The 27,407-nt window shown below is 38.0% G+C and overlaps 1 protein-coding gene across 2 annotated transcripts; it reads left to right on the top strand.

Moving 5' to 3' along the window:
- On the top strand, nucleotides 1-26,569 carry CLCC1 (chloride channel CLIC like 1). 2 transcript variants are annotated; one of them, XM_087960779.1, is made up of 12 exons: nucleotides 1-231; nucleotides 1,570-1,704; nucleotides 2,405-2,518; nucleotides 3,848-3,958; nucleotides 5,004-5,225; nucleotides 6,049-6,189; nucleotides 13,421-13,514; nucleotides 20,957-21,054; nucleotides 21,145-21,291; nucleotides 23,195-23,536; nucleotides 24,395-24,667; nucleotides 26,301-26,569. In XM_087960779.1, exons 2-12 carry the CDS (start codon nucleotides 1,573-1,575, stop codon nucleotides 26,328-26,330), a joined length of 1,704 nt encoding a protein of 567 aa, XP_087816905.1. In that variant the 5' UTR covers nucleotides 1-231; nucleotides 1,570-1,572; the 3' UTR covers nucleotides 26,331-26,569. The 2 variants fall into 2 exon arrangements, with proteins under 2 accessions (XP_087816905.1, XP_026527540.2); XM_026671755.2 differs by having other exon boundaries at nucleotides 113-231; nucleotides 24,407-24,667.
- The last annotated feature ends 838 nt before the right edge of the window (nucleotides 26,570-27,407 follow it).

The raw sequence follows: 27,407 nt of genomic DNA, 5'->3' as shown, positions 1-27,407 counted from the left end.
AAGCAGTTCCTGTCTTATCTCGTTCAGTCACAACTTAGGACCCAGAGCAGAAGCATCCAGATAACCCCTGAAACTTTGCTCAGCAACTCCTCCTATCTCGGCAACCGGACATATTAGATTTCCCGAAGTGCAACGCTTGGCGTCTACATCATCAGCGTCTGCCTTTCAGAGAACCCAGCACGACGGGCGACGACGCTCCCGGGCGTCAACGCAGGGTAGAAGCGTTTTCGGGTAAACGGGCGAGGAGAAACAGAAAAGGCGGCGAGGGAGCTGGGCGGGCTCAGGCCAGGGGCGGGGACGGGGACGTGTGGTGGTCAGACGAGGGAGAAGCGGGGCGCTTTGCGCTCGCGGGGGGTACGCCTCCCCGAGTGAGGTTGCCACTCCCTACCGCTTCCCCTCTTGAAGGAAAACATGTCCGGCTGGGCGCTGTCAGCACGTTTTCCCGCCCAGTAAAGGGGGCTTCGGCTTTTAAAATGGGCCTGCGCATGTGGCGTGCAGCCAACTTTTCGGGGACTCGTAGGATTTTGTGTGGGCAAACGGACGGAGGTTTCTCTCTATTTGCAGCCAGGCATGCTGCATGCGTTTCCTGCAACCTTGCCCCACAATTTCCTTTCCCAAGGCGGCTTTCCCCAATGCCATCATAAAAAGGAAAAGGACCGATGGTACATTTATTTGACGCATATTCATAATACAGGTAGCCCTCGACTTACAACAGTTCATTTAGTGACCCTTCAAAATTATACAATAGCACAGAAAAAAAAGTGACTTACCACCCACCACCCTTTGGACCATTGCAGCATCCCCATGGTAATGAGATAGGCTAAAAGAGGATGACTGGCCTAAGGTCACTACTGAATAGCCAGGCTATTCAGAGAAGAAGAAACCAAGAAGAAAACACATCAATGTTATTACTTCATCACCCAGAAAAAAATTAAGAGCTGGAACTTCGGTTCTAAAGTCCCCTACAACGTCTATTCTGAGAAGTTTATTTTGTAAGATTAATTACAGATAACGAAAGTGAAAGAATAAACACAAATCTTACTTTTGCAAATGTATCCAGTCTACCAGAAAGAATGTATTATTTATTTCCTGGGGTGGGGGCAAACTTTTTTCTGCTCTTTTTCTTTTCACTTGTAGTTGGCTTGTCTTTCCCTATGCACAATTGAAATAAAGAATGTATTCTACATTAAGCTCTTTCTAAGTGAATTCTAGATACTAAATCATAGTGAAAATGAAAGCTGTTTAATCATTTCTCTTTCAATAGAGAAATCAAATATGGGATTGTGTGATGTTCACTGATATTTATTCAACAGCATTGTGGAAATGAATAAGGGTGGATTCTTCCCTGTTCAGCCTCGCATATTTGCCAAAAGGATGAAACCAATATTGTTTATGTTAATAAGTACACAAATAATATTCCTCTTTTGAGCAGAGGTTGGGTCATGCATTGCTGTGAGATAGCTTGTAGCCAGACAATTCAATAATTTGGAAAATATTGAGCACTAGATGGTTGAATTTGTCCTGAAACTCGTGCATTTTTAAAAAATCATCCAATGTGCTCCCTGACAGAGAATGCTACTTTATTTGCTCCTGTATCCAGTCCTTCTGATAGGAAGGAGTGAAGCTCAGAAAGATGAATGGATTGATCCAACAGACATGTTGAATTATGATGCAGCATCAGGAACAATGAGAAAGCCTGACGAGGTAAACAGAGATATTGGAATTGCTTTGGATAATAACACAAATATAATAAATATTCTTTCTTTATGATGCAAATTCAAAACCATCTCTTTAGGGTTAAGGTTAGGAGCTGTTTACCTTAGATATCAGGAATGCCTCCTTCCTTGGAGGCACAAAGTCATCAAATTCACAAACTTGAAGTTGAGCTTTAAAGCTTTGAAAACAGTTTTAAGAATCCTAAGAATCCACAAAAGAGAGGTTCTGAAGAAACTAGAATTGAATTGATATTCAGGTCTTCCATTTCTGTTTTTTTTTTTAATTAACTCCAATACCATAAATCATGTGTACATTAACCACTCACTCAAAAAAATCTATGTGGACAGAAACATTTTTGTATGATCATTGTGAGCAGCCTTTCTGCATTTTAGTCACGCCCCATTCAAACGTATAGTTTTGACTACTATCAGGAGAAAAAACATTTCAAAGTTCCTGACTATGAAGAATTTTTTGATGAACATCTGTGAGTTGTGGACAATTGTCACCATAATCAGGCAGGAGAGACCTCAATATGATCATAATTGACATTGTTGTCCAATTTGCTGAAACTAGTATATACTTTTGTCAATCTCTACCTTTGATATATATCTAACTATATATTTTTTGTAGAAATTAGCAGAATGAAGCAGTTTCACTGTTCAATATTAACAAATGATTAAAATTTCAGCATGTGAATCAGGATGATTTTGAAAATAATAGATTACCACCAACAAAAGTGGCCGAAGAAAATCTAATTGAAATTTCCAGATGCCAAACAAAACTAGATTCTGTAACTCATAAGGTTAGTTTACGTGCATGCCAGTTGACTATGCATATTTTAATAAAATATTGCTTACTTGTAAATTGAATAAATTCTGACCTTGTTAAAATATCTACTTTATATTGTTAGTAGATAATCTCCCATATTTTTAAAAATAACTGCTGTTAATGTTCATTTAAAAATAACTGCTGTTAATGTTCATTTTCAGCTATAAACAGCTGAAATTTTTCAGTATACATTTTGTTAGACATTTTAAAATAACACAACAAAGAAAAAAAACAAAGAAAAGGGATGGAAGACAAATACAAAAGAATAAACAAGAGATTTACAAATATAGAAGTTATAATTTTATAGCATATCATTATTTAATTGTGAATAACTAAAGCTTAAAAATTACTATTAAATCTAAAAAAAGATAAATATCAAGAACCGTGGTCAGCAAAATATAAACCACACAATTATGAATGAAAATGAATCCTATCTATCCATATTTTTTTTACTAGTCATGTTAATGTATTTTTTGTCTTGTTTTCCTTGTTTATTTTATTCTGTTGTTTTATTTTTGCTTTGTTGAAACTTCCTTCTTATTTTTTGGGGTTTTTTATAGTTGTGAGCTGCCTAGAGTAGCCCCATGGAGAGATAGGTGGCAAATAAATGTAATATTAATAACAACAACAATAATAATAATATTCAACAGATCTGGAGGTTTTCTAGACTAGACCACAATTTCACCAGGATGTATAAGGACTCCTGCCTTGAGCAGGGAGGTTGACTAGATGACCTTATAGGTCCCTTCCAGCCTTGTGAATCTATTTTCTATATTACTAAAAATCAGCTCTGATTTTGAAATCCTATAAAATTGAAATATAGATTTTATGCATAAAGAAACCCACATTTTGGATGTGACACAAATCCGTGTATTGTAATCTAGAAATGATTTTCAATTTGAATAAATTCTGTGTTAGATTTACTTTTAAGATATGAAATTAGCCTGATATTAAGCATACTCCCATAACTTGGTTAGTTGTTCTTCCATAGACAGAATCAAATATCCTTTCTAAGGAAAGACATATATTATCCTTGCAGCAATTCCCACATATACAGCTAATTCAGTATACTTTGAAGGAATGTATGCTTTGTACGGTTATACTATATGATTTAGTAAAATATAATCAAAATATCTCGGGTTGAAATTTCAGTTTTGAGATTTGTTTCATTCTGGTTTGAATTATTTTCCAAAACTTTTGAATTTACAGTATTACTACCAGATGTGAAAGAATAATCAGATCTGCTTGTTATATTTCCATCAATTTATATCAGAGATAATTTTGGAGGACTTTTTTTTTCCAGCTTGATGAATATGAAAAAAAATATAAAGTAAAATTACATGAAAGCTCCAGCATTCATGTTTTTAAAAGATACTTGAACAAGATTTTAAATGAAGTTGGAAGACTTGGACTAGTGAGTACCTAAGAATCAGTTAAGAATTTTGAGCACTTTTATTAATATGTGTATTCTCTCATTGCTAAGTACATGAGCTTGAGTAACTAACTGTCCACCTAAAAAAACTGGTCTATCTAACAAATTAAATGGCATACATCAGTCAAGAAGCAAGCGACAAAAGTACAGAGGAGTTGCTTGAAGAGGCCTTAGTTTGCCTGATTTACATGTTTAGCAATTTGAGATAGAATCGATCTTTCCTTAATATAATTTTGGGGCCTTCTTAACTATGTATGAAAATCCCAGATTTCTTCCTCTTGTCATGTTAGCTCAGGAATTCTGGGAGTTGAAGTCCTCAAGTCTTAAACTTGCCAAGTTTGAAGACTCTTGACTTAGGATAATGCTGAGGCCATTAAGTAGATGCAGAAAAGCTTTTTGGGTGATGGACACTTTTGGAATCCTCTGGTCACATTATGAGTAAACTCGCAAAGTACTTGCCAAGCAAAGGTACTAATATTTACAGATTGATGCTGCAGTGGGTTTACTGAGTCATGAAAATACTCGAAGGTGAACTCAAGTTTGTAACCTCACTGAAGATAATTATCTGAGTGACTGAGCTGAATTTACTCCTGATTTATTATCTAAGTTGCCCACAATGCCTGGGTGGAGTCCAAAAGTAAATGTAAATGATTCAGAGGCTGGCACTTTGGTTGGCTTTATGGTAGTTTCTCATTTAATACTTTGCTTTAACAATATAAGAATACTTTAAAAGTTTTAATTGCTTTCAGGGCACACTTGGCTGGTTCCTGCTACAACAACATCCAAACTATACTGTGATTGGGGATAGTAGTGTAGCATCTTTAATGTTCAGGGTATTTTGTAGCCAAACACACATTTTCTTTAATCCTCGTTCTGGAGGGTAGTTTTTGATGACTATGCCTGACCCTTTGAAAGGCCACCCAGTTAGGATTTAGCATATGACTGACCAGCTGTGATATCTTTGCATGTATTTATTCTGAAAAAGAGTTTTGGCTGCTTTGGTTATTTTGTGTGTGTTTTATTTTAGCCCAATGATAATACCAGGGAAGTGCATTATGATGCAGAGATCATCCTCAACAGACAATCAGTTAATGAAATTAACAAGTTCCTTAAGGAAGAAGGCTGGAAATCTGCATCTCTAGATGAAGCCGTTAATAGTATCCTGATTGGTTGTAGACCTCATGATTATGAAGCATGGAAATGGAAGTTTGAAGACACATTTGGGGTTGATCTATATAATGTCTTCATGGTAAAGGAAGCTTTCTGAAATACAATGTCTTATGAATGGTAAATCTCATAGCATGAGTAACAAAATGGTTACTGTTCTTACCCCTACTGCTAAATTAGTTTTAACGATAGGAGTGTGGTGGCTCACATAGTTAGACCCTGGGCTGATGTTTGAGACCTGGTTGCTGCAGCAGGATGGGGTGAGCTCCCATCATTCGCTCCAGCTCCTGCTGACCCAGAAGTTCAGAAGTGGCAAACACAAGTAGATAGATACATTTCGGTGAGTACTTCAACAGGGACATGAAAGGAGCCCTCAAATAGATATCCCTTGGGCAATAGTGATGTCATACTTTCAATTAGCAATCTGTTTAGTGCTCCTGATATGACTGTATAGTAGTTTTAATCATGAACAAGCTACAAGAGAAATGCACATCATGCTAAACAGAAATCAACAAACCACACACCAATAATATGAGAACAACTTAATTTTTTGTGATTTTTCTCAATAGTGATGAAGCGCCTCAATTTTTTGATTCATTTATTCAAAAATGAGCAAAAGAAGAACAATATGAGCTAGATAATTTTCTTGTCATAGTTTTCCACTGGACGTTCAATAGAATTTGTGATTATTACACTGTCTATTTGAGAGTGCAAAAACAAAGTGAGATGAAGCATCTCCCAGTTCACAATGCATTATCACAAGTTATAAAAGATGGTAATAAATCATACTTATTAAATTCAGTTTATTCAGCATATTTTTAATCACAAGGTAGAAATGTGTCTATTGAAATTAATAGATTCTCACCAACTATATTCCTGTATTCTTTGTTATTTTTCTCCAAAAGGTTCTTTTATGTTTAGCAAGCATCTCAGTCATTATTGCGACAGAATTATGGACACGTGTTAGTTGGTTGACTCAGATGAAACGTCTTATGATCATCAGTTTTCTCATCAGTTTTGGATGGAACTGGATGTACCTCTATAAGGTAAACAATTTTACAGAATTTATAGAGCCGTGGTGACGCAGTAGTTAGAATGCAGTACTGCAGGCTACTTCTGCTGACTGCAGGATGCCTGCAATTTGGCAGTTCGAATCTCATTAGGCTCAAGGTTGACTCAGTCTTCCATGCTTCCGAGATTGGTAAAACGAGAACCCAGTTTGTTGGGGACAATAGGCTGACTCTATAAACTGCTTAGAGAGGGCTGTAAAGCACTGTGAAGCGGTATATAAGTGCTATTGCTGTTATTGACGAAGTGTGATTGGACACACAAGGAATTTGTCTCTAGTGCATAAGCTCTCAGTGTAAATTTATTTAGAAAAAGTATGGAGGATTATATATATATATATATATATATATATATATATATATATATATATATATATATATATATATATATATATATATATATATATATAACACATATATATATTATATATTATATATTATATAGCAGATCTCTCTGCCATATATATATATAGATATTTATAATATATTTGTTTTGTAGATTTTCACGGCTCAACGTACAGGTATGTAGGTTTGTTTTGTTTTGTTTTTGTAGATTTTCAGTAAGTATGTAGGTCTAGGTGTGTTTGGGTCTTTTCCGTGTAAGATTAAGAGTATCTTGGCGACGTTTCGGCGAGGTCCCACTCACCATCCTCAGGCTGGTGCTTTCGGCCTCGTGCCAGTGCCAGCAGTGTGTGATCGGAGCTGCCGTCTCTCTTTAAATACTGGTGGTGGGGGCTGGTGTGCTGGGCTGGTTGGCTGCGCTGCTGCCTCTTGATTGGTTGATGGAGTTGATGTTGGTATAATGGGCTGTGTGATGGCCTTATGAATTTTGTTGTGGAGATATCCTGGATCTTGTGCTGTAATCTCCTGGGTCATTTGTTTTGTAGTGATCTTTTTTCCATTAGCCTCATGTTTTAATGGCTTGGGTAATGGATTGTGTGATGGGCTTGCGAGTTCTTTTGTTGCGGTATCCTGGGTCCTGCGTTGTAATCTCCTGGGTCGTTTGTGTTTTGATCTCTTTTCCATTAGCCTCCTGTGTTGTAACAGCTTGGGTAATGGGTTGTGTGATGACCTTGTGAGATTTATTGCTGTGGTATCCTTAGTCTTGTGCTGTGATATCCTGGGTCATTTGCTGTGTTGCAACTTCTTGAGTTCTTGTGGTGTAATTTCCTGAGTTTTCTGATGTGATATCCTGAGCGGGTGGCCGTGATGTAGCATTCTGGGTTTTAGTCTGGCTTCAAGTTTGGGGTCTGGGTCTGTGTTCTTGGCGTGTGTCAGCTTCTTTGGTTTCGGGGTCGGGGTGTGTGACAGCTGGCGAAGCAGCCATGGTCTGGTTAAACGCCTAGCTGACAAAGACCACCTGAGAACAGAACTACACACCCTCACTAACGTATTAATTTCCAACGGATTCCAAAGAAACACAATCACCAACCTAATCCGAAAAGAGATACCCCCAAAAAACCAAGACACACAACAAGACAACGGTATCACAATCCTCCCCTACATCAAAGACACCACAGACAAAATCAGCAAAATTCTCCACAAATACAATATCAGGACAGCCTTTGGCACTGACCAAAAAATAGCCAACATCCTAAGAAAACCCAAAGACAAGATCCAGCTAGAAAACCAAGGAGTTTATGAAATATCATGCAACAATTGCCCAGCCACATACATTGGACAAACCAACAGGAGAATAATTGCACGCATCGCAGAACACAAAAACGCAGTCAGAAGAGAAGAAAATACTTCCTCCCTCTTCCAGCACCTTAAAGCCACAGGACGTGAAATTAATTTTGAAGGAACCGAATTAATATCCAACACTGAACACTCCAGCAAGAGAATAATCAGGGAAGCCATCAGGATAGAGAAACACCCCCATAACATGAATAGACGGGATGACACCTCCCACCTACCAGACATCTGGAACCTAGCCCTCACCAACAAACGAGTCCCAGCCACAAAAACCAACACCAGACCCAAAACAACACGGGACACCACCGTCAATCCTCCTCATCAGACCCAGGCCCAGGCCCATCCTATAAACGAAGGACAACCACCATCCAGAAACCAGACCATGGCTGCTTCGCCAGCTGTCACACACCCCGACCCCAAAACCAAACAAGCTGACACATGCCAAGAACACAGACCCATACCCCAAACTCAAAGCCAGACTAAAACCCAAAATGCTACATCACAGCCACCCGCTCAGGATATCACATCAGAAAACTCAGGAAATTACACCACAAGAACTCAAGAAGTTGCAACACAGCAAATGACCCAGGATATCACAGCACAAGACCAAGGATACCACAGCAATAAATCTCACAAGGTCATCACACAACCCATTACCCAAGCCGTTACAACACAGGAGGCTAATGGAAAAGAGATCAAAACACAAACGACCCAGGAGATTACAACGCAGGACCCAGGATACCACATAAAAGAACTCGCAAGCCCATCACACAACCCATTACCCAAGCCGTCAAAACACGAGAGGCTAATGGAAAAAAGATCACTACAAAACAAACGACCCAGGAGATTACAGCACAAGATCCAGGATATCTCCACAACAAAACTCACAAGGCCATCACAGAGCCCATTATACCAACATCAACTCCATCAATCAATCAAGAGGCAGCAGCGCAGCCAAACAGCCCAGCACACCAGCCCCCACCACCAGTATTTATAGAGAAACGGCAGCTCCGATCACACACTGCTTGCACTGGCATGAAGCCGAAAGCACCAGCCTGAGGATGGTGAGTAGGACCTCGCTGAAACGTCGCCAAGATACTCTTAAATCTTACATGGGAAAAAACCCGAACACACCTAGACCTACACTGTTCAAAAAAATAAAGGGAAAACTTAAACAACACAATGTAACTCCAAGTCAATCATGCTTCTGTGAAATCAAACTGTACACTTAGGTAGCAACACTGATTGACAATCAATTTCACATGCTGTTGTGCAAATGGAATAGACAACAGGTGGAAAGCATAGGCAGGTAGCAAGACTTCCCCAATAAAGGAGTGGTTCTGCAGGTGGTAACCACAGACCACTTCTCAGTCCTTATGCTTTCTGGCTGATGGTTTGGTCACTTTTGATTGCTGGTGATGCTTTCACTCTAGTGGTAGCATGAGACTGAGTCTACAACCCACACCAGTGGCTCAGGTAGTGCAGCTCATCCAGGATGGCACATCAATGCGAGCTGTGGCAAGAAGGTTTGCTGTGGCTGTCAGCGTAGTGTCCAGAGCATGGAGGCGCTACCAGGAGACAGGCCAGTACATCAGGAGACGTGGAGGAGGGCGTAGGAGGGCAACAACCCAGCATCAGGACCACTACCTCCGCCTTTGTGCAAGGAGGGACAGGAGAAACACTGCCAGAGCCCTGCAAAATGACCTCCAGCGGGCCACAAATGTGCATGTGGCTGGTCAAACAGTCAGAAACAGACTCTATGAGGGTGGTATGAGGGCCCAACGTCCACAGGTGGGGGTTGTGCTTACAGCCCAACACCGTGCAGGACGTTTGGCATTTGCTAGAGAACACCAAGATTGGAGATTCGCCACTGGCACCCTGTGCTCTTCATAGATGAAAGCAGGTTCACACTGAGCACATGTGACAGATGTGACAGGGTCTGGAGACGCTGTGGAGAACGTTCTGCTGCCTGCAACATCCTCCAGCATGACCAGTTTGGCAGTGGGTCAGTAATGGTGTGGGATGGCATTTCTTTAGGGGGCCGTACAGCCCTCCATGTGCTTGCCAGAGGTAGCCTGACTGCCATTAGGTACCAAGATGAGATCCTCAGACCCCTTGTGAGACCATATGCTGGTGCGGTTGGCCCTGGGTTCCTCCTAATGCAAGACAATGCTAGACCTCATGTGGCTGGAGTGTGTCAGCAGTTCCTGCAAGATGAAGGCATTGATGCTATGGACTGGCCCACCTGTTCCCCAGATCTGAATCCAATTGGGCACATCTGGGACATCATGTCTCTCTCCATCCACCAACGCCCACGTTGCACCACAGACTGTCCAGGAGTTGGGGGATGCTTTAGTCCAGGTGTGGGAGGAGATCCCTCAGGAGACCATCCTGCACCTCATCAGGAGCATGCCCAGGCGTTGTAGGGAGGTCATAGAGGCACGTGGAGGCCACACATACTACTGAGCCTCATTTTGACTTGTTTTAAGGATATTACATCAAAGTTGGATCAGCCTGTAGTGTTTTTTCCACTTTAATTTTGAGTGTAACTCCAAATCCAGACCTCCGTGGGTTGCTAAATTTGATTTCCATTGATAATTTTTGTGTGATTTTGTTGTCAGCACATTCAACTATGTAATGAACAAAGTATTTAATAAGAATATTGCATTCAGATCTAGGATGTCTTATTTTTGTGTTCCCTTTATTTTTTTGAGCAGTGTATCATGTCATTGTAGTTGTTCTTTTAAAGTTGTAGCAACGTTTCAGCAGAATCTCATCTGCCATCATCAGGCTTCTGTATTGTGTCCGTCTGTGAGTCAGACTTTTACAGTGGTTTCAGATTTAAATTTGGGGCAGCCTATTGCTGTGCCAGAATGGTTTTTTCTTCATCCTGATTGGTTGGGAGTCTTGGTCTGTGTTTATTGGTCTCGGAGTTTGTTGTGTTCTGCTTGATTGGTGTCTCTAATATCTTCTGTCTGTTTTTTGGCTCTTTTTGTATCTTGATTGGCTGGCAGCATTGTGTTACTTTATTGGAGGCCTTTAGTGCAGCTTGGCTTGAAGAAAAAACCATTCTGGCACAGCAATAGGCTGCCCCAAATTTAAATCTGAAACCACTGTAAAGTCTGACTCACAGACGGACACAATACAGAAGCCTGATGATGGCAGATGAGATTCTGCTGAAACGTTGCTACAACTTTAAAAGAACAAGTACAATGACGTGGGAAAATACCGAACAAAGCCGAAGGCCATACATGTAAGTACCATGAAAACTTAAGAAACCAAATATATATATATATATACACATACACACACACACACACACACACACACTACTTGCACTGGCACAAAACTGAAAGCACCAGCCTGAGGATGGCGAGTGGGACCTCGCCGAAACGTCGCCAAGATACTCTTAATCTTACATGGAAAAGACCCAAACACACCGAGACCTACATCCCTGTACCGTGAAAATCTCACGAAAACAAATATAGATATATATATGTATATGTATGTATGTATGTATGGTATTCAGCTATGTTCGGTTATTTTCAATACCCGAAAACTTTTAAGAAAACATATATATATATATATATATATATATATATATATATATATATATATATATGTATGTATGTATGTATGTATGTATGTATGTATGTATGTATGTATTCATTCATTCATTCATTCATTCATTCTTAAGTTTTAGCGTGTATTTATATGTATGGTATTCATCTTTGTTCGGGTATTTTCCCACATCATTATAGTTGTGCTTTTAAAGTTTCAGCAACGCGTTTCGGCAGAATCTCATCTGCCATCATCAGGCTTCCGTATAGTGTTCATCTGTGAGTCAGACTTTCACAGCCGTTTCTGATTATATATGTTTGGCCTCAAAAGAAAACTTGCACATTATGGTACCCGCTGTTTAATTGCATAGTCTCAGCAACATAGGTAGGTATCAGTTAGTGCTAATAATGAATAATGCATCCCACGTAATGGTTGCATTATTCAAACTTCCACTATTCACACTGATATTTCAATGGAAACAGAGCAATTGTCCAGCTTGATTGAAACATGCAATGAACTTTTAAAATATAAATGATAATGTATATTAATGGAAAAAAGAATAAAAGATTAAAAGAGTATACTTGCAACTTAAATTTATTTTTAACAAAGTCACATAATAGTTTATTCTTTTCTAATGGAAATGAAATTTCTTACATAAATCTCATAAATATGTAAGATAAATAAATCAAAAGGGGGGAGGAATCCATAGCAAAAATGTACCTGTTATCTGATGTATTCTGCTGTAGTTCTTCCAAATGAACGTCATGTTCTTTGAGTTTTTCTTAAAGACTTTTCTCCATTTTGCACACAAGGCAAGGGGTTTACATGATTAGCACATACAATTACTATCCTTGCATTAACTGAATTTTGGCTCACTTTAAATACGACCTGATATCAAATTATAATTTTCACTAAATCAAAAAATCACAGTGTTTGAACTCACATTGATCATAACCTATTTTTATTCTGAAATGATATATGTGTTTCAAACTGAGGAACTTGTTTTGCCACACACAGTTGGTTTTTTATTCAATAAGAGTGACAGGCAGTAGAGCAGGGCTGCTTTAAGATTTGACTGAACTGTGCTTACTTGTTATAATGTAGAATTTATATGTGTTTGGATACCATGAAACATATCTCCCTACCCCAAAAATGGTAACTAAAGGCATAAATGGTTTAATAAAATGCTGCTCTTCCAAAATACATTAGTTTAGCAGCACAGATATGATAATTTTGCTCTGCAAAGGAAGCTCGCTAGGTGATATTTGCCCAGTCAGTGTCAACCCAACCAATCTCATAGATTCTGGTTTGAGGATTGGAGGAGGGAGTATTATCTACTCCATCCTGAATTCCTGAAAGAAAGACCTGGGATATAAGCCTAATCAAAAGATAAATGAAATAAATTCTTAGTAACTAGTAACCTAGCAAAATGGGATACTGATGTTGAGCCCATCTAAGGACATCCACTCTGACGGTGGGTTGAGCTGCTGCCATGAATAGTTTTTGCTGATGTGGGAAAGGATACAGAATATATAAGATAAAATCTTTCTTTAATAATTTTTTTCTTATGTTTCATCATTTTTATCTTATTTTCACACCATTTAGTCTTAAAAGGTTAGAGGCTTTGAGGTCCTCCTTTATTCTTTGCATATGCCATTTCTAAAGAGAGCTATTCTCTTCCTAGGAGGGAGTGAAGAAAGACCTAGTTTGCATGATCTTATTGGTAGGTGGAAAAGAACAGACCTGCCAATTCCAACATTCACTCCAAGCATTGCAGACATAGAACACAACTTCCATGTTCTCTTATTAGCCTCAACAGTGATGAATCTACATTGGATCCATTTTCTTTTTAAGGCACATTTTAAATGAAAGACTAAAAAAAAAAAATAGATTCACTGATTTTATTCAAGAATTGTTGAATTCTTTAGGAGTTTTTTTGTTTTTTGTTTTGTAGAAGGCCTTTGCTCAACACCAGTCAGAAATGGCCAAAATGGGAGATGTTGATAAAATATGTTTGGAGAAGATTCGATGGACGGACACCTTTTGGGGTAAGTAGCTTGTCCTCTCTGTTCTGCCATTGTAACCTTTTCTTGCCCAACTTCTTTTTGAAAATACACGTGTTTTTATCACTATGCTGCTTTTTCTTTCACAAAATTTCAAAGCATGTATATGAAAAGAAAAAAATCAGAACAGTAAGGCCACAAATAAAAAATAAGACAACAAAATGAACCAAAAGCTGGAGGGCGGAGTTGGCGTCGCGGCGGTACGACTCGCGATCTGGAGGCTCTAAGATCGCTGTTGATATTTCCACTGTTGGAAGGGCCAACTGGACCTAAACCGTTCGGTAGAGATGGTGACTGAGAAGGGCACATCCTGTCGATCCCAGGGACACCGCAAACTCCCTGGTAGATCCAGGAGAAGCCCTTTTTTCCGGCTGCAGAGAGGCAGCCATTTAAGCTGCTGAAGCTGGGACAGCTCCGGAATGGAAGAAAGTTTATTTATTTTTTATTCATTTATTTGGTTTGTCAATTGCTTACAAGATAATAGGTATAAGTAAAAACATAGTTATGAATACATGGATACATATAAGAAAAATAAAAAAAATAAAAGAAACAATAGGACAGGGACAGTAGGCATGTTGGTGCACTTATGCAAGCCCCCTACAGACCTCTTAGGAAAGGGGTGAGGTCAATAGTAGACAGTCTAAGTGTGCTGTCCAGCCAGTCTATGGGAATTGGATAGTTAGTTAGCAATTGTGAGCTGTCCCCTTAAGGGAATGCATCATGGTAAATGTAGTTAAGGTATACTGGGAAATGTAGTCCATGTCACGAGACCACATCTCTAATCCTGATTGGTCACTAAATTGACCCTTGATGGGTTGGAGGAGGTTTCTTCACTCTTGCCTGACCTCACGGGCTCATGGTAGCTGCTCTACCTCTACCGCTACGAGATGGCAGGAAAGGGATAAGGAGATAACTTTTTTTTTTTTACCTAGAAGACAGATATGCAAAGGATTAGTCGTTAAAGAAGAACTTCGTCACAAATGTGAGTTATGAGGATACCTGATGAACCAATAATAAAGACTTTGTATGAATGTTTTGTTCAGTTTATCTATCTGCATCTGTACAGAAGACAAAATCTACCACTGTACATAATACAGAACACTAAGGTTAAAGTTTTTGGGGTTTGGGGAAGAAACCACAGAGTCAGGTAGAATATTCCAGACATTGATTACTCTGTTGCTGAAGTCATATTTCCTGCAATCAAGTTTGGTGCGATTAACCTTGAGTTTGTAACTATTCTTTGTTCTTGTATTGCTGTGGTTGAAGCTGAAGTATTCATTGACAGGTAGGACATTGCAATATATGATTTTATGTACTATATTTAGATCGGACCGAAGGCGGAGTAGTTCTAGGTTTTCTAGATCTAGAATTTCAAGTGTGGTGGCATAGGATATACTGCAACAAGTAGAGGAGTAGAGAACTCTTCTTGTGAAATATTTCTGGACTTTCTCAACTGTGTTAATATCAGATACGTAATGTGGGTTCCAGACTGATGAGCTGTATTTGAGTATTGGTCTAGCAAATGTTTTGTATGCTCTAGTTAGTAGTGTGATATTACCAGAGAAAAAACTATGTAAGATTAGGTTAACAACTCTTAACGCCTTTTTGGCTGTGTAGTTACAGTGGGCTCTAGCACTTAGATCATTAGAGATGAGTACTCCAAGATCCTTGACAGAGTTTGGATCATCAACAAGGTCTTGACTATTCAGCCTGTATTTTATTTTCTGAATATATTTTTTTGCCAATATGTAAGACAGAGCATTTATTTGTTGAGATTTGAAGTTGCCATTTGTTTGACCATTCTGATACATAGTCGAGGTCTTTTTGAAAGGGTAGCAGTATTGTATGTGGTGTTGAATAGCTTTACATCATCAGCGAAGAGAACACAGTTGCTTTTAATATGATCACAGAAGTCATTTATGTAGGGTATGAAAAGAGTTGGTCCTAGAACACTGCCTTGGGGGACATCACTGTTGATAGGTACAGAATTTGATAGAGCGCTCCCAATTTTGACCATTTGTTGTCTGTTTGACAGGAATGTTTCTATCCAGTTATGCAGGTGTCCAGAGATACCATAAGTTTTTGGTTTTAGGAGTAGTTTGTCATGTACCACTGAATCAAAGGCTTTACAGAAGTCTATGTAGATTGCGTCAATTGCTTTGCCCTGATTGAGTTGTGTAGTCCATATGTTTTTGTAGTGTAAGAGAGTTGCAGATTACAGGATAGTTTTTTTTCCAAAACCAAATTGTTTATTAGAGAGTAGGTTGTTTGTCTCTAAGTGGAGGATGATGGATTGGTTAATAATTGATTCCATGACTTTACAGGTAATGCAGCATAAAGAGATTGGTCTGTAATTTTCAACTAGGCTGGGGTCTCCCTTTTTGAAGATGGGGATGACCATGGCTTGTGACCATAGTTTTGGCAAGGAGTTGGAAAGAAAGTGTGTCAATTTGGTGAGATAAATTTCTATTTTCTATTTTTTGGAGAGAACACCCTAAAAGACTGAAAGTGAAATTAAAAGTGAAGATAAAAGTGGTTAAGTGGTGAGGTTAAATACAAGTTAAACTGAAGGTTTTTTTTTCCTTTTTATTGGAACTGGGATTTTTGGTAAAAGCTTCTCAACTCTATACTGGACTGTTTTTTTCTTTTAACTCTTACTTTTTAAATAACTCCTTTGAAACTTTCTTTAATTAAAATATTTTTATTCTTTTCTTTTTTAATGATTCTACTTTTTTTTTTCCGTTTATTCCTGGCTTGAATATTTGAGGGGAAGTGAAAGAAAATAAGTAACACTGCCATCTAGTGGCTTGGATACATTGTTTTTCTTTGTTTCTTACTTGTTGATACATCTGTCATTATGTTCAAGGACTCTGAGCTTTTACTGAAAAGATAGTGGGACGAGCATGGAGATTGTTTACACAGGTGCTTTTAATTGGAGTCTGGAATTGAAATGGAAAGAAAGAAAGATTAAAGTGACCTTGAAAAGAGAACTGGAAATTTTGTTTTGAACTAGTAAAGAGCCTTGGACATTTAGTGACAGTGTTTTGGTTTTTTGACAGAATAGTGTTCTATTTCTCCCTTCTTTTTTTTCCAATTCCCCTCCAGTTGAATTTTTAATGTTTGGACTTTAGCCTTTTGATACAGGAATTAGAATACATTTTTTCTCCCCCTCACCTCTTTTTGTTTTATTTTTTCTAACAAGGAGAATATATAGACTTCTGTCTCTTAAATTTATTCTTTTTAAATTTTTTCTACTTTTTAAAAACCTTTTTACAGTTTTTTTCTCTTTTTTTCTTTTTTATATAATTGGAACCAATTGGATTAAGGTATACATGTGCCTGGAGATTTTTTCCTTTCCCTTTTTTCCTTAAAATTTTCATTGGTGTGGCAGTTGTTTGCTCCTGTATTTCCACCCTTTGTTCTTTTCTTCTATCAAGCATTGCAAGATGAGTAGAAAGATACCAGCATCAGCTTCTTCAATACCGACTTCTTCCTCTTTACCATCTGGAGGACAATGATCAATACAGATGATGTTGCAACAGGAGAAGGAGAAGGAAGTGACACTGCAGATGATTATGCAAGGAATCCAAAAGATACAAGTAAAAACAGATAATATTGAAAAGAGAACAGAGAGCATTGAAAAGAGAACGGAGAATATCAATGCAGAGAACCGAAAAGACAGGTGAGAAAGTTGCAAATATCCAACAGATGATGATACAATATGATGACAGAATTAAGAAAATTGAAGAACAGGATGTACAAAGAGACAAGAAAATTGGAGATATGGATATTTGATTGAGTGAAGTTGAATGAGACAAGAGCAGGATGGGATGGGAAATCGACAGGTCAGAATTTTATCTTAGATTCCAAAATATAGAAGAAGAAAAGGAACAATGACAGAAATTTTGGCAGAAGCACTAGAGATAACTAAAGAGAAGATGATGGATGGAATGGATGAGGTCTTCCATGTCTACACAAGATATGCAATGAGAAATAAATTACCAAGAGAAGTTCATATCAGATTCACCAAGAAAACAATTAAATCACAGATACTGCAGGCGGAAAGAGAGAAAACGCTAAAGTATAAAGATAAAGAAATTGTGGTACTGAAACAGGTACTGAGAAGAGTGAGAGAGATAAGAGAATACTTATTTTTGACTAAAAAGTTACTTAAGAGAGGAATAAATTATAGATGGCTGATACCAGAAGGTCTCGTGTTTACCTGGCAGGAACAAAGACACAGAATCGACATGGTTGAAAAAGCTGAGTTATTCTGTCTGGAATATTTTAGAGGAAAGGAGGAAGATACAAGAAGAGTCGTTAATCGAATTTCAAGATGAATCTACAATAGCAATTGAAAAGGAAGGAGCCGTAGTACCCAGAGAGCAACAAGAACCAAGATCTACTAGAGCAATAAATCCTTCTTACAAAGTCTCAAATGGATGAGAGAAAATTGATTACAATCAATATAAATGGACTTAATTTAGCTACCAAAAGAAGAAAAATATTTCATAAACTAGAGAAGCTAAAATTTGATATAATCTGCTTACGAGAAGTGCATATTAAAAAACAACATGAATATACATTAGAAATACAATTCCAGCGGAAGAAATATATACAGATGATGATGGAAGGATTTTGATGATGAAGTTAATAGATAATAATGTAAAGACACTTTTAATAGCAATTTATGCTCCAAATGATAATCAAGAAGATTTTTATAGGAAATTACATATGAAAATAATTGAACTGGACTATGTTAATATTTGTATGATGGGAAATTTTAATGGAATAATTAATGACAATTTGGATTATAAAACACAGAAAACAAATTGGATTATAAAACACAGAAAACAACAAAGAAAACTATAAAGACATTGCCAAAATCCTTCTTTCGAATGATAGATGAGATAAACTTAAAAGACGCATAGAGAGAAAGAAATGTGGAAAATAAACAATATACTTTCTATTCAAATAGAAATGCATCATGGTCTAGAATAGATATGATATGGATGTCAACATAATTGCTTTCCAACACACACGATATTGAAATAGAAACAAGTACTTGGGCAGATCATAATCCAATAACAGTAGTATGGAAAGGACAGAAAAGGAGGTCTAGATGGACTTTAAATAATACGATATTGAAGGAAAAAGACTAAACAGAAAATTGAGAGAGAATTGACTTTCTTCTTTAAAGAAAATAAAAAAGAGGATACATCACTACAGAATCTCTGTGACACAGTGAAGGCCTACACAAGAGGCTTGATAATGGAATATACAAGAAAAAGAAATATAAAACAGAAAAAAACCTTCAAAACATTGGAAGACGACTACAAGAGGCTGGAAAAAGAGTTACAGAAATTCCCACCAAAAAAGACATTAACAGAAGCTCTAAAAAAAAAAAAACATTGGAAAAGCACCAGGTCTGGATGGATTGCCAATGGTGAGATATTGAATGAAAAGGGTGAACTTAAATCTATGCAAGCACTAGAAGGACAAAGTATAAAAATGAATTGGTTTTCATCTGCACAAATACAATCTAGATTTGATAAAAGATTTTAAAACAGAAGGTTTTTATGATAAATTGACTGGTTTAAATAAAATTTTGAAAGGTACTCATGAAAAGGTAATCAAAAAACTTTATGGACATTTGCTAGAGTTTAAATTAGAGGAAGAACAAGTTAAAGAAACGATGATTGCTTGGAGGAAAAATTTGGATATGGGATTGATTTAGAGAAATGGCAAAAATTGTGGTCTCAAAATTATAAAATGACAATGTCAACTGCTTATAAAGAAAATTTGTATAAGATGTTTTATAGATGGCACTTACCCCTGACGAGAATTGCGAGAATGTTCAAGAACAAATCGGACAAATGTTGGAAATGTCATCAGATACCTGGCTCATATTACCATATGTGGTAGACATGCTTGGATGCAAAAAGATACTGGACTATAATCCACACATGGTTGGAAAAAATGATAAAACAACACATAGACTTTAAACCAAATATATTTTTATTGGGAATTATACCGGAAATATACAATAAAGAATTAAAATATTTGATTGTAAATGTTTTAACAGTGGCTAGAATTGTATTTGCTAAGAACTGGAAAAATGAAAAAATATAATATAATCTTATAAAAAAAATAGAATAACTCGTGTAAAATGATGAACAATTGGTTAGTCAGATGAATGATTAATAATTGATAAATATATAAGCATATGAGGTTGACAATGTGAGAATTTATATGATTTGTGAGTAATGGCTAAAAAAGAATAGCACAAAAGATTGTAACCAACTGACACACTGTTATGTATATAACAGAAAGATGGTTTTATGTTTTTTATGTTTTGTTTGTATATGTCTGTCATAAAAAATAAAAATTTCTTATTAAAAAACAATGAACCAAAAGCTATAATTGAAAGAATTTCCAATTTTTAAAAAGTGATTTGAAAGGAAAGCTTTGGATGATGAAATGTCTAATAGCTTTGGGGTGAAGTGGGGGAATAGTTTTGGACAGATAATCTTCTGAAATACTTTTCAACACCCTGATAGAAAATTTAGGTAACTGGTTGTACTGATTTGAAACAAATTTATAGACCTCTAAGCGGATCTGAATAATACTTGGATCTCTTCAAACTCTGACGCCTTTTATTTTATTACGCCTCAGTTGCCAGAGAAAAGGAACCCTTCAAGGGTCTTTTTTTAATAGGGTGGCTCTTCTATTAGCTTGAGAACAGTCAGCCCTGCTAGGTAGTACAGATAAGAAACACAAAGCATGTGTTTGTTGGAGGTATTGGCCGGGGTGGGATTCAAAAATCACAGCAACGGGTTCGCTACCCAGTTGCTGGGTGGGCGTGGCCATGGTGGGCATGGCCTACCAGAACTTCTTGTTTCCGGTTTCTGGTGGGCCTCCAGAGCCTGGAGGAGGCTGTTTTTGCCTTCCCAAGTGTCTGGAGGTTTCTCCCAGGCCTCTGGAAGGGCGAAAACAGCCTCCCCCGGGCTCTGGAGGCCCGCCGGAAGGCAGAAGTAGGCCTCTTTCCGGACTTCGGGAAGACCCGTTTTTCCCCCTCCCAGAGCCTCTGCGCAGACCCTGCAGTTACCTGCATTGAAAATGGGCCACATGGAGACTCCAGGGAGGGAAGAGGTGGGCAGGGAGGGGCCAGCCAATTGGTTGAAATACCAGTTCGGTGAACCAGATGTAACTTTAACATCTGGTTCCCCCGAACTGGTCCAAACCGGTAGAATCCCACCCCTGGGAGTTGAAATCCATCCATCTTAAAATTTGCATGGTTGAGAAACAGTGCTGTAAAGTATTGCTAATGTAATTACAAATGTAATTTTATTTTAAAGCAGTTTAATTTTTATTCTTTAAAATTTAGTTTTGGTTTGACTGAATGATTTCTTGCCTTTTGACTACAGAGCTTTTTAGATCTTCATTTACGTACCAAGATGATCCTTGCCAAAAGTACTATGAAACCCTCCTGGTAAATCCGATTTTGTTTGTTCCTCCAACAAAGGTATTTTTTTTTAGTTCTAGATGTTTTCCTTTTGTTCTGTAATGAAGCTTGTCAAAACATTCCAATATTTGTTATTGTCTCCTGTTTTAGGCCCTGGCTGTTACATTTACCAATTTTATAACAGAACCACTGAAGCACATAGGACAAGGAATTGGTGAATTTATTAGAGCTCTCATGAAAGAAATCCCAGTACTTCTACAGATTCCAGTGCTGATCATAATGGCAGGAGCAACATTGGTAAGTATTTGCGTAAAGGAGATTCATCTGGAATCTTGGGCTCTGAAGTCCCACAGTACAAGCTATAAGCTCCCAGAGACCATTCAAGTTGACTTGAATGCTAGGAAAAAAACATCTTATTAGCAAGATCAGTTCAGTAGTGGAACTAATTATTAAATTGTGTTTAGTCCCCTTTGTTTGATATGTTCAGTTGGATTTCCAGGCCCATTCCAATTCTATGATCAGCATCTATCTTGTGTGTATCACCTACAATGGCCCCAGTGAATTCAATATGATGAAAATGGATGTAATTTATAGTGGAATTGGATACCTGATGTTGTTAAACCACCCTCACCCCCACCTGAATTTCTCATAGTGCCACTTATTACTCGAGAGGTTAGAGTGACAAATCATGTACAAAGGGCAGTTTGAAAGCCATTGTTTTTTGAAGAAAATCCACAATCATGTTCTAGGTAAATTATCCTGGACTGGGTGCCTAGTGGCTCATGTGAACGTTGGGTTGGAATTTAGCAAGTCTTTGTTTGAGACCCAAGTGCTGCTGCATGAGCTCCCATCATTTGCTCCAGCTCCTTGACGGGGACATGAACCTCAAGGGCTGTCCCCCAGATGATGGTGATGTTACTGGCTAATCGTTTCAACCTGTAAGTGCCTTAAATGGTGCCTCTAGCATGAATGGGATGGGATCCTGGACCAAAAACTGACGTAGCAATTAAAATTAATGCAGTGTACCATGATAAAAAAATGATTTGGTTGTTGAATCTACAGGGATTTTTCTAATATTGGTTTACAATTTATAATCTAAAAGGTTCAGATAAATATAAAAAAGATTAAGAACTCTTAATCTTTTAAACAAATAAATGCCATTTAAATATTCTGGATAGTAAAGATTGAAAGCAAATATTTGAGAAAATAATATTTAATAAATGTTAAAATATATAGTGTCCCTGTTTGGATACATGTGGATCATGTCCAATAGAGCCCTTCTATCAGCAGAAATTTGGTTGCTGGATCAAATTCTCCTTCTGCACCTTCAGGTCATGTCACCAATTTCTCTGGGATTTATCCAGTTTCTTTGGAGGGTCCTCTAAAAAGACTTTTGTGGCATAGCTGGGGAAGTGTGATGACCCAGGGCGTGGCACAAAGGCAACACAGTCACATAAGTAAGAAAAGTCCCTTTAATACTTCCAACTTTGCCCCAACGTCCAGTTACCTTTGGCTGGAGAAAAAACTTCCCAAGAACAGTCTTTAAGTGGAGGAAATTCAGTCCGAAAACAAAGTACATATAAACTGTAAATAAAAATCCACACAAACCACGCTGCAGCAATTAACTGGACAGGGCAGGATAAGGAATTGCAGACTTCAAAGGCCAACAAAACACACAGAGTTGGGAAGACGCCAGGAACCCAGATAAGCCTCATCAATAAAAGATAACTCACAATTTGCTTCCAACAAATTGCTGTATGCAATCTCCCTTTTTAAACACTGTGTTCCCAGCTGCAGCTAATGAAGGGAATCAGGGCCCTTTTCTCCCCTGTAAGCCATGCAACTCATGTTTCTCCCTTCTCCTCCTTCCTCCATTCCCCCCTAGGATGAAGAGGGAGTGGGCCTGGATCTTCCTCTGAATTCCCTCTGCCTTGCTCTACCTCTCCCCTGCTCTGCCCAGTTGGACTTTGGCCTTCCCCAGTTTCTTCCACAGGCACTGGAGCCACACTCCCATTCCCTGTCAGCTGCTTGGCCTCCCCCTCAGAATCAGATTCTGACAGGGAGGGTGCTGTAATATAAAAGACAGGAAAGTCACTACTGGTTAATAGAAATCATTGCACATAACAATGTAAAGGGTTTAGTAAAAGTGAAGATTGGAATTGCAACATTTCGTTTGGGAGCTTAAACAATTCTTTTCTAGATTTTCTGCTATGGGGCAGGAAGATCTGTCACTGCTCTAAGAAGTTTACCATACCAGGAAAAGCCACAGCCTCCTGCTCTTCCCCCAAGGGATAGAAATCAATCACCACCAATGCTGCAGCTAAAGCAGAGTGGGGGAGATGGTAAGGCAGGTTACTTGACTGGAAACACAGAGTCCATCCCAGGAGGTCCTTATGATAGAGGAGATGCATCAAGAAGAGAAATCAGACAGACAGACAGACAAACCAGATCCGATGGCAACCATAAAAACAACATAGAGGTTGTGCGAGCTGGCAGTACACTAGATGTACCAGCAGAAGAGCATTCCAAGTTGGCAACTAAGGTAATCAGAAGGATGTCAGTTTTAATTCTAATTAAATTGGGTGTGTTTGTGCATTATATTTATCCACTAATCCAGGGGTCCCCAACCTCCAGGCTGCAGCCAAATATCAGGCCATGGCCTATTCATAACTGGGCTGCATGAGCAGCGGCCTGGTGAGCATGCACATGTGCATGTGCATGCTCACCAGTATGTCACTTACACAGGCCGGTTCCCCTCTTCCCTCCCTTCTAGCCAGGCCGCCGGGCCACCAAGCCGCAAAGTTGGAGACCACTGCATTAACCTACTGAGCTTAGACCACTGCACATCTCCAGACATTAAAAGACAACATCCATAAAGCACAACATAGTTAAAAGGAATGATGCTGCAATGTATTTTAGTTGACTTCAGAAAAATATTATTGACTATATATTAGGAAGAATGTAACCCAATATATGTATATTTAGATGACAGTCTCACTAACTTCAGTGGGATCTGCTCCCAGATGAATTGTCTAGGAATACATCCTTACTCGGTTACTTATGTTGTGGATAAATATATGTTTGGGAAGAACAAAAAGAACGCAAGCAAAATGAATAATTTCTAATAAATCAATTTGGAATTTGTTTGGAGGGGAAAATATGCTTGTCTAAAATTAACTCCCTTTGAAAAATTTTAAGTAAAACAGTTTCTATATGGTCTATTGAAATATATAAAAGATGTGAATAATTGAGATTGAAATGTGTATGTGTCTGCATGCACCTTAATCACTAGAAATTTTGGACCTTATAATTCATTAGACTCTTCATAATCATCTCTTCCAAGTGGCTGCTATTAGTTTATGTAATTCTGGTTGTTACTAAAGTAACTCATTGATACTAGAATCTCTTACAGACTGAATTGAATCCAAAAGAAGAGAATCAGACTAATGATGTAATGGAGAAAACCAACACAGATTCAGACCTGGATAAAACGAATATTGTTGAACCTAGCCAAGTGCCAAAGCATTCAGAAAGTAATGGAAATGGAACAAAACATAGCAGCAGTGAAGACGGGATTGTGAAGCAAAATGCTCCAGAATTTCAGGGGAAAGAGAACAGCTCATGTGGATTGGAAGAATACAGAGAGAGGGTTATAGAAACTTTGAACCCATCTGTAAGTTTAAAATGGATTCACTCTTGTGTATCTTAAAGACAATTTGGCCTCCCATAACAAGGAAATGGTAATGAGTAAATGTAGAATTGTTCCTGTGTGCCTAGAGTCTATTCCTATAGTGATAGGAAGACATGCATGGAAAGTCCAATAAAAATTTTTTTCTAGAGTAAGAGGAGATTGTAAGTTGTTTAATTTTAAATCTTTCAAAAGAGTGAAAGCAGTGAATAGTTTGAATACTTCTTTCCCTTATTTACATAGCTGTTCTCCAGCTGTCTTTAATGATTCACTAGGAGAATAAACAAGTGGATCTGTTGATAAGTGCCATTTTTTGAACAAATTGTATGTGCTGTAGTAGTTTACTCATAAAAAATATATAAATTCAATTTATTAATTAACTAGTCTAGGTAGAAATGCCATAGCAGTATTTTAACAATATTCATGGACTGATTTCAGGCTCCAGTTGTGGAATTGGGTGGTGTAATTCATTTAATAATAAATAGTCTTTCTGAGCTTCACTCCTTCATAATGAAAGAGTGGCGAGGTGGCTTTTTTCCAGTTTATACACTTTGGTGAGTTTCTACTTGAGCTAATTAGGAAATATTTTAACAAGTATGGAAAGTTGTTTTGGTGATTTGTGTGTGTGTGTGAAGACAAATTGGCAGAAATTAGTTTTCTCCCCCTTTCAGCCACTGTCATCTTCCCACTGTAGCACAGTCTTACATGATTTAAGTATTAGCTTTGAAAAGACAGCAGTGTGCTTGGTGCTCTCTGCACTTGGTTTTTACCAAACTAGGTATAATCAGCGTACAGATATTACCTAGTCTGGTAGTTAAACTTCTGCAAGAAAACAATGAAGCTTATTTAGCACTAAAGACCCTACAATTCAACCCTGAGCTACAAATATTCTCTTCTACCAGTACAGTAAACCCTTTTCCCTCTTGTGAAATTAATGATCTGACAATAGCAATTCTTATGAAATTTATGGACGTTATAGACAATATCCTGTTTTCATACCATATTATGAAACGTGTGGGGAAGATTTCCAAGACTTCAGGTGTTTGTTAATATACAATGACTTTCTGAATTTCTGGAAGAGTAGTTTGTAACTTAAAAAGTTGAGCAGTTACTTAGCCCTTCAGTGAGATTCACTTCTAAGTAATTCTCTGTAAAGATTAGAGGCTGACATTTTTAAATTGACATTTTTAAATGAAAAAATATGTTGTGTAACACTCAACTGTATCTAACAAGGACTTCACATGTTTGGAATATTTAACTTTCTGTGACATATTTTTCTGGTTCAGTTTCCACTCCATTGCTCTCCCACTTGGGGGGTGGAATCATTTTTCTACAAAGGACTTAAGATACATCTTAAGCAGGAAAGAGAAATCGTTGAAGAAGAAAGATCAGATTGGTAGCCATACTAGCCCTCTTCTGTGATAACTGATTTAAAAATAGATGACTAAAGAAATTATTCAAAACTTTAGTATAACCTTTTCCCCTTCTTTGGACTGTTGAGGGCAACAAATTCATATTGTGGATTAATGAATGCTTGACTCCCCAGTGCAATAGAGGTTGTGGCTTGTGAAGATATTTGGCAGAAGGCCTTTAAATAATTGAAATCTTCTCCTTACAGGAACAGTATCAGAGGAACACTGCTTCCTGACAGACCTTTACCACATAGAAGTTTTTTAAAAAAATAATCATAAAGAATTCATCATTCTGAAATGAGAAAATTATTCACTTCATAACCCCAGTGCATCTTGATTAATCAGGACGTTTTTCTCCTGACAGCTCCAAGGCATTTTGAAAGGATTTTATAGAATTATGTGTTAAATGTATAAAACATGCAAGAATGTTGTACATATGGCTTGACAATGAAATAAAGATTTACTATATATGGAACTTTAGTGTAATTTGTACTGTGTTCATAAATAGCCCAAGGAAGAGTTCATTTTAGTTACAATCCAAGAGCAATCATTGGACCATAAATAGCTTAATCAAACTTAAGTTAGGCTTTGGGAAATAGTTGGGATTACTAATAAGAGTAAAAAATGTTATGTGTTCTTGTGAATGTCCTAGTCCATAGAATAGAATTTAATGAATACAAATACTCAAAATCTGGAGTACTGCATGGCATTCTACAGAAGTTTTTTGGGGGGACCTTTTGGGGCGTGAGGAGCCTGGAGAGCCAAGCAGAGAAGAGGGGAATCCCGGACGACAGAAAGGCGAAGAGCAATCGCCAGCCGGCACGAAGGGAAACCCCGGAAACCCGTAGTGAAAGTGCTTCTCATATGGTGGACCCGAAGCCACAGCTGAACCGTAAATGAGGAGGAAGTAAGTTTTGAAATTATTTCTGAGAAAAGGGTGCTCCAGAGAAGGGGGATATCCCCATAGAACAAGCGGTGATTCAACAGAGTACGAGCTGTGAATCAGCAGCTTTATAGACGGAAAGAGATTGAGACTAAGAGAGGGACTTAAACTTGAAGTGAAAACTCTATGAAAGCTGGAAAAGGAGTGACTGAGCAATTTTTAGGAGGAAAGACCCAGCGCGACATTAAGGAGAGAGGAGAAGAAGATAATTTGACAGAGGCTGGTTTGGAGATCGGAAAGAGACGGTGAAAGAGGAGGTGAGAGAATTAGAGAAGAAAGGACTGGATTTATTGAGCGAGACTTGGCAGGAGCATTAAGAGAACATAGTGGGAGAGAGAAGAGAGCCCAACTGTTCAGATCGACACAGGAC

This window comes from Notechis scutatus, chromosome 3 (assembly GCF_049901735.1).
Source record: "Notechis scutatus isolate UNSWTSFEM ecotype Mainland chromosome 3, rNotScu1.2, whole genome shotgun sequence".
NCBI classification, from domain to species: domain Eukaryota; kingdom Metazoa; phylum Chordata; class Lepidosauria; order Squamata; family Elapidae; genus Notechis; species Notechis scutatus.
Note: the sequence above shows the minus strand (reverse complement) of the source record. Positions and strands in the feature narration are given on the sequence as shown.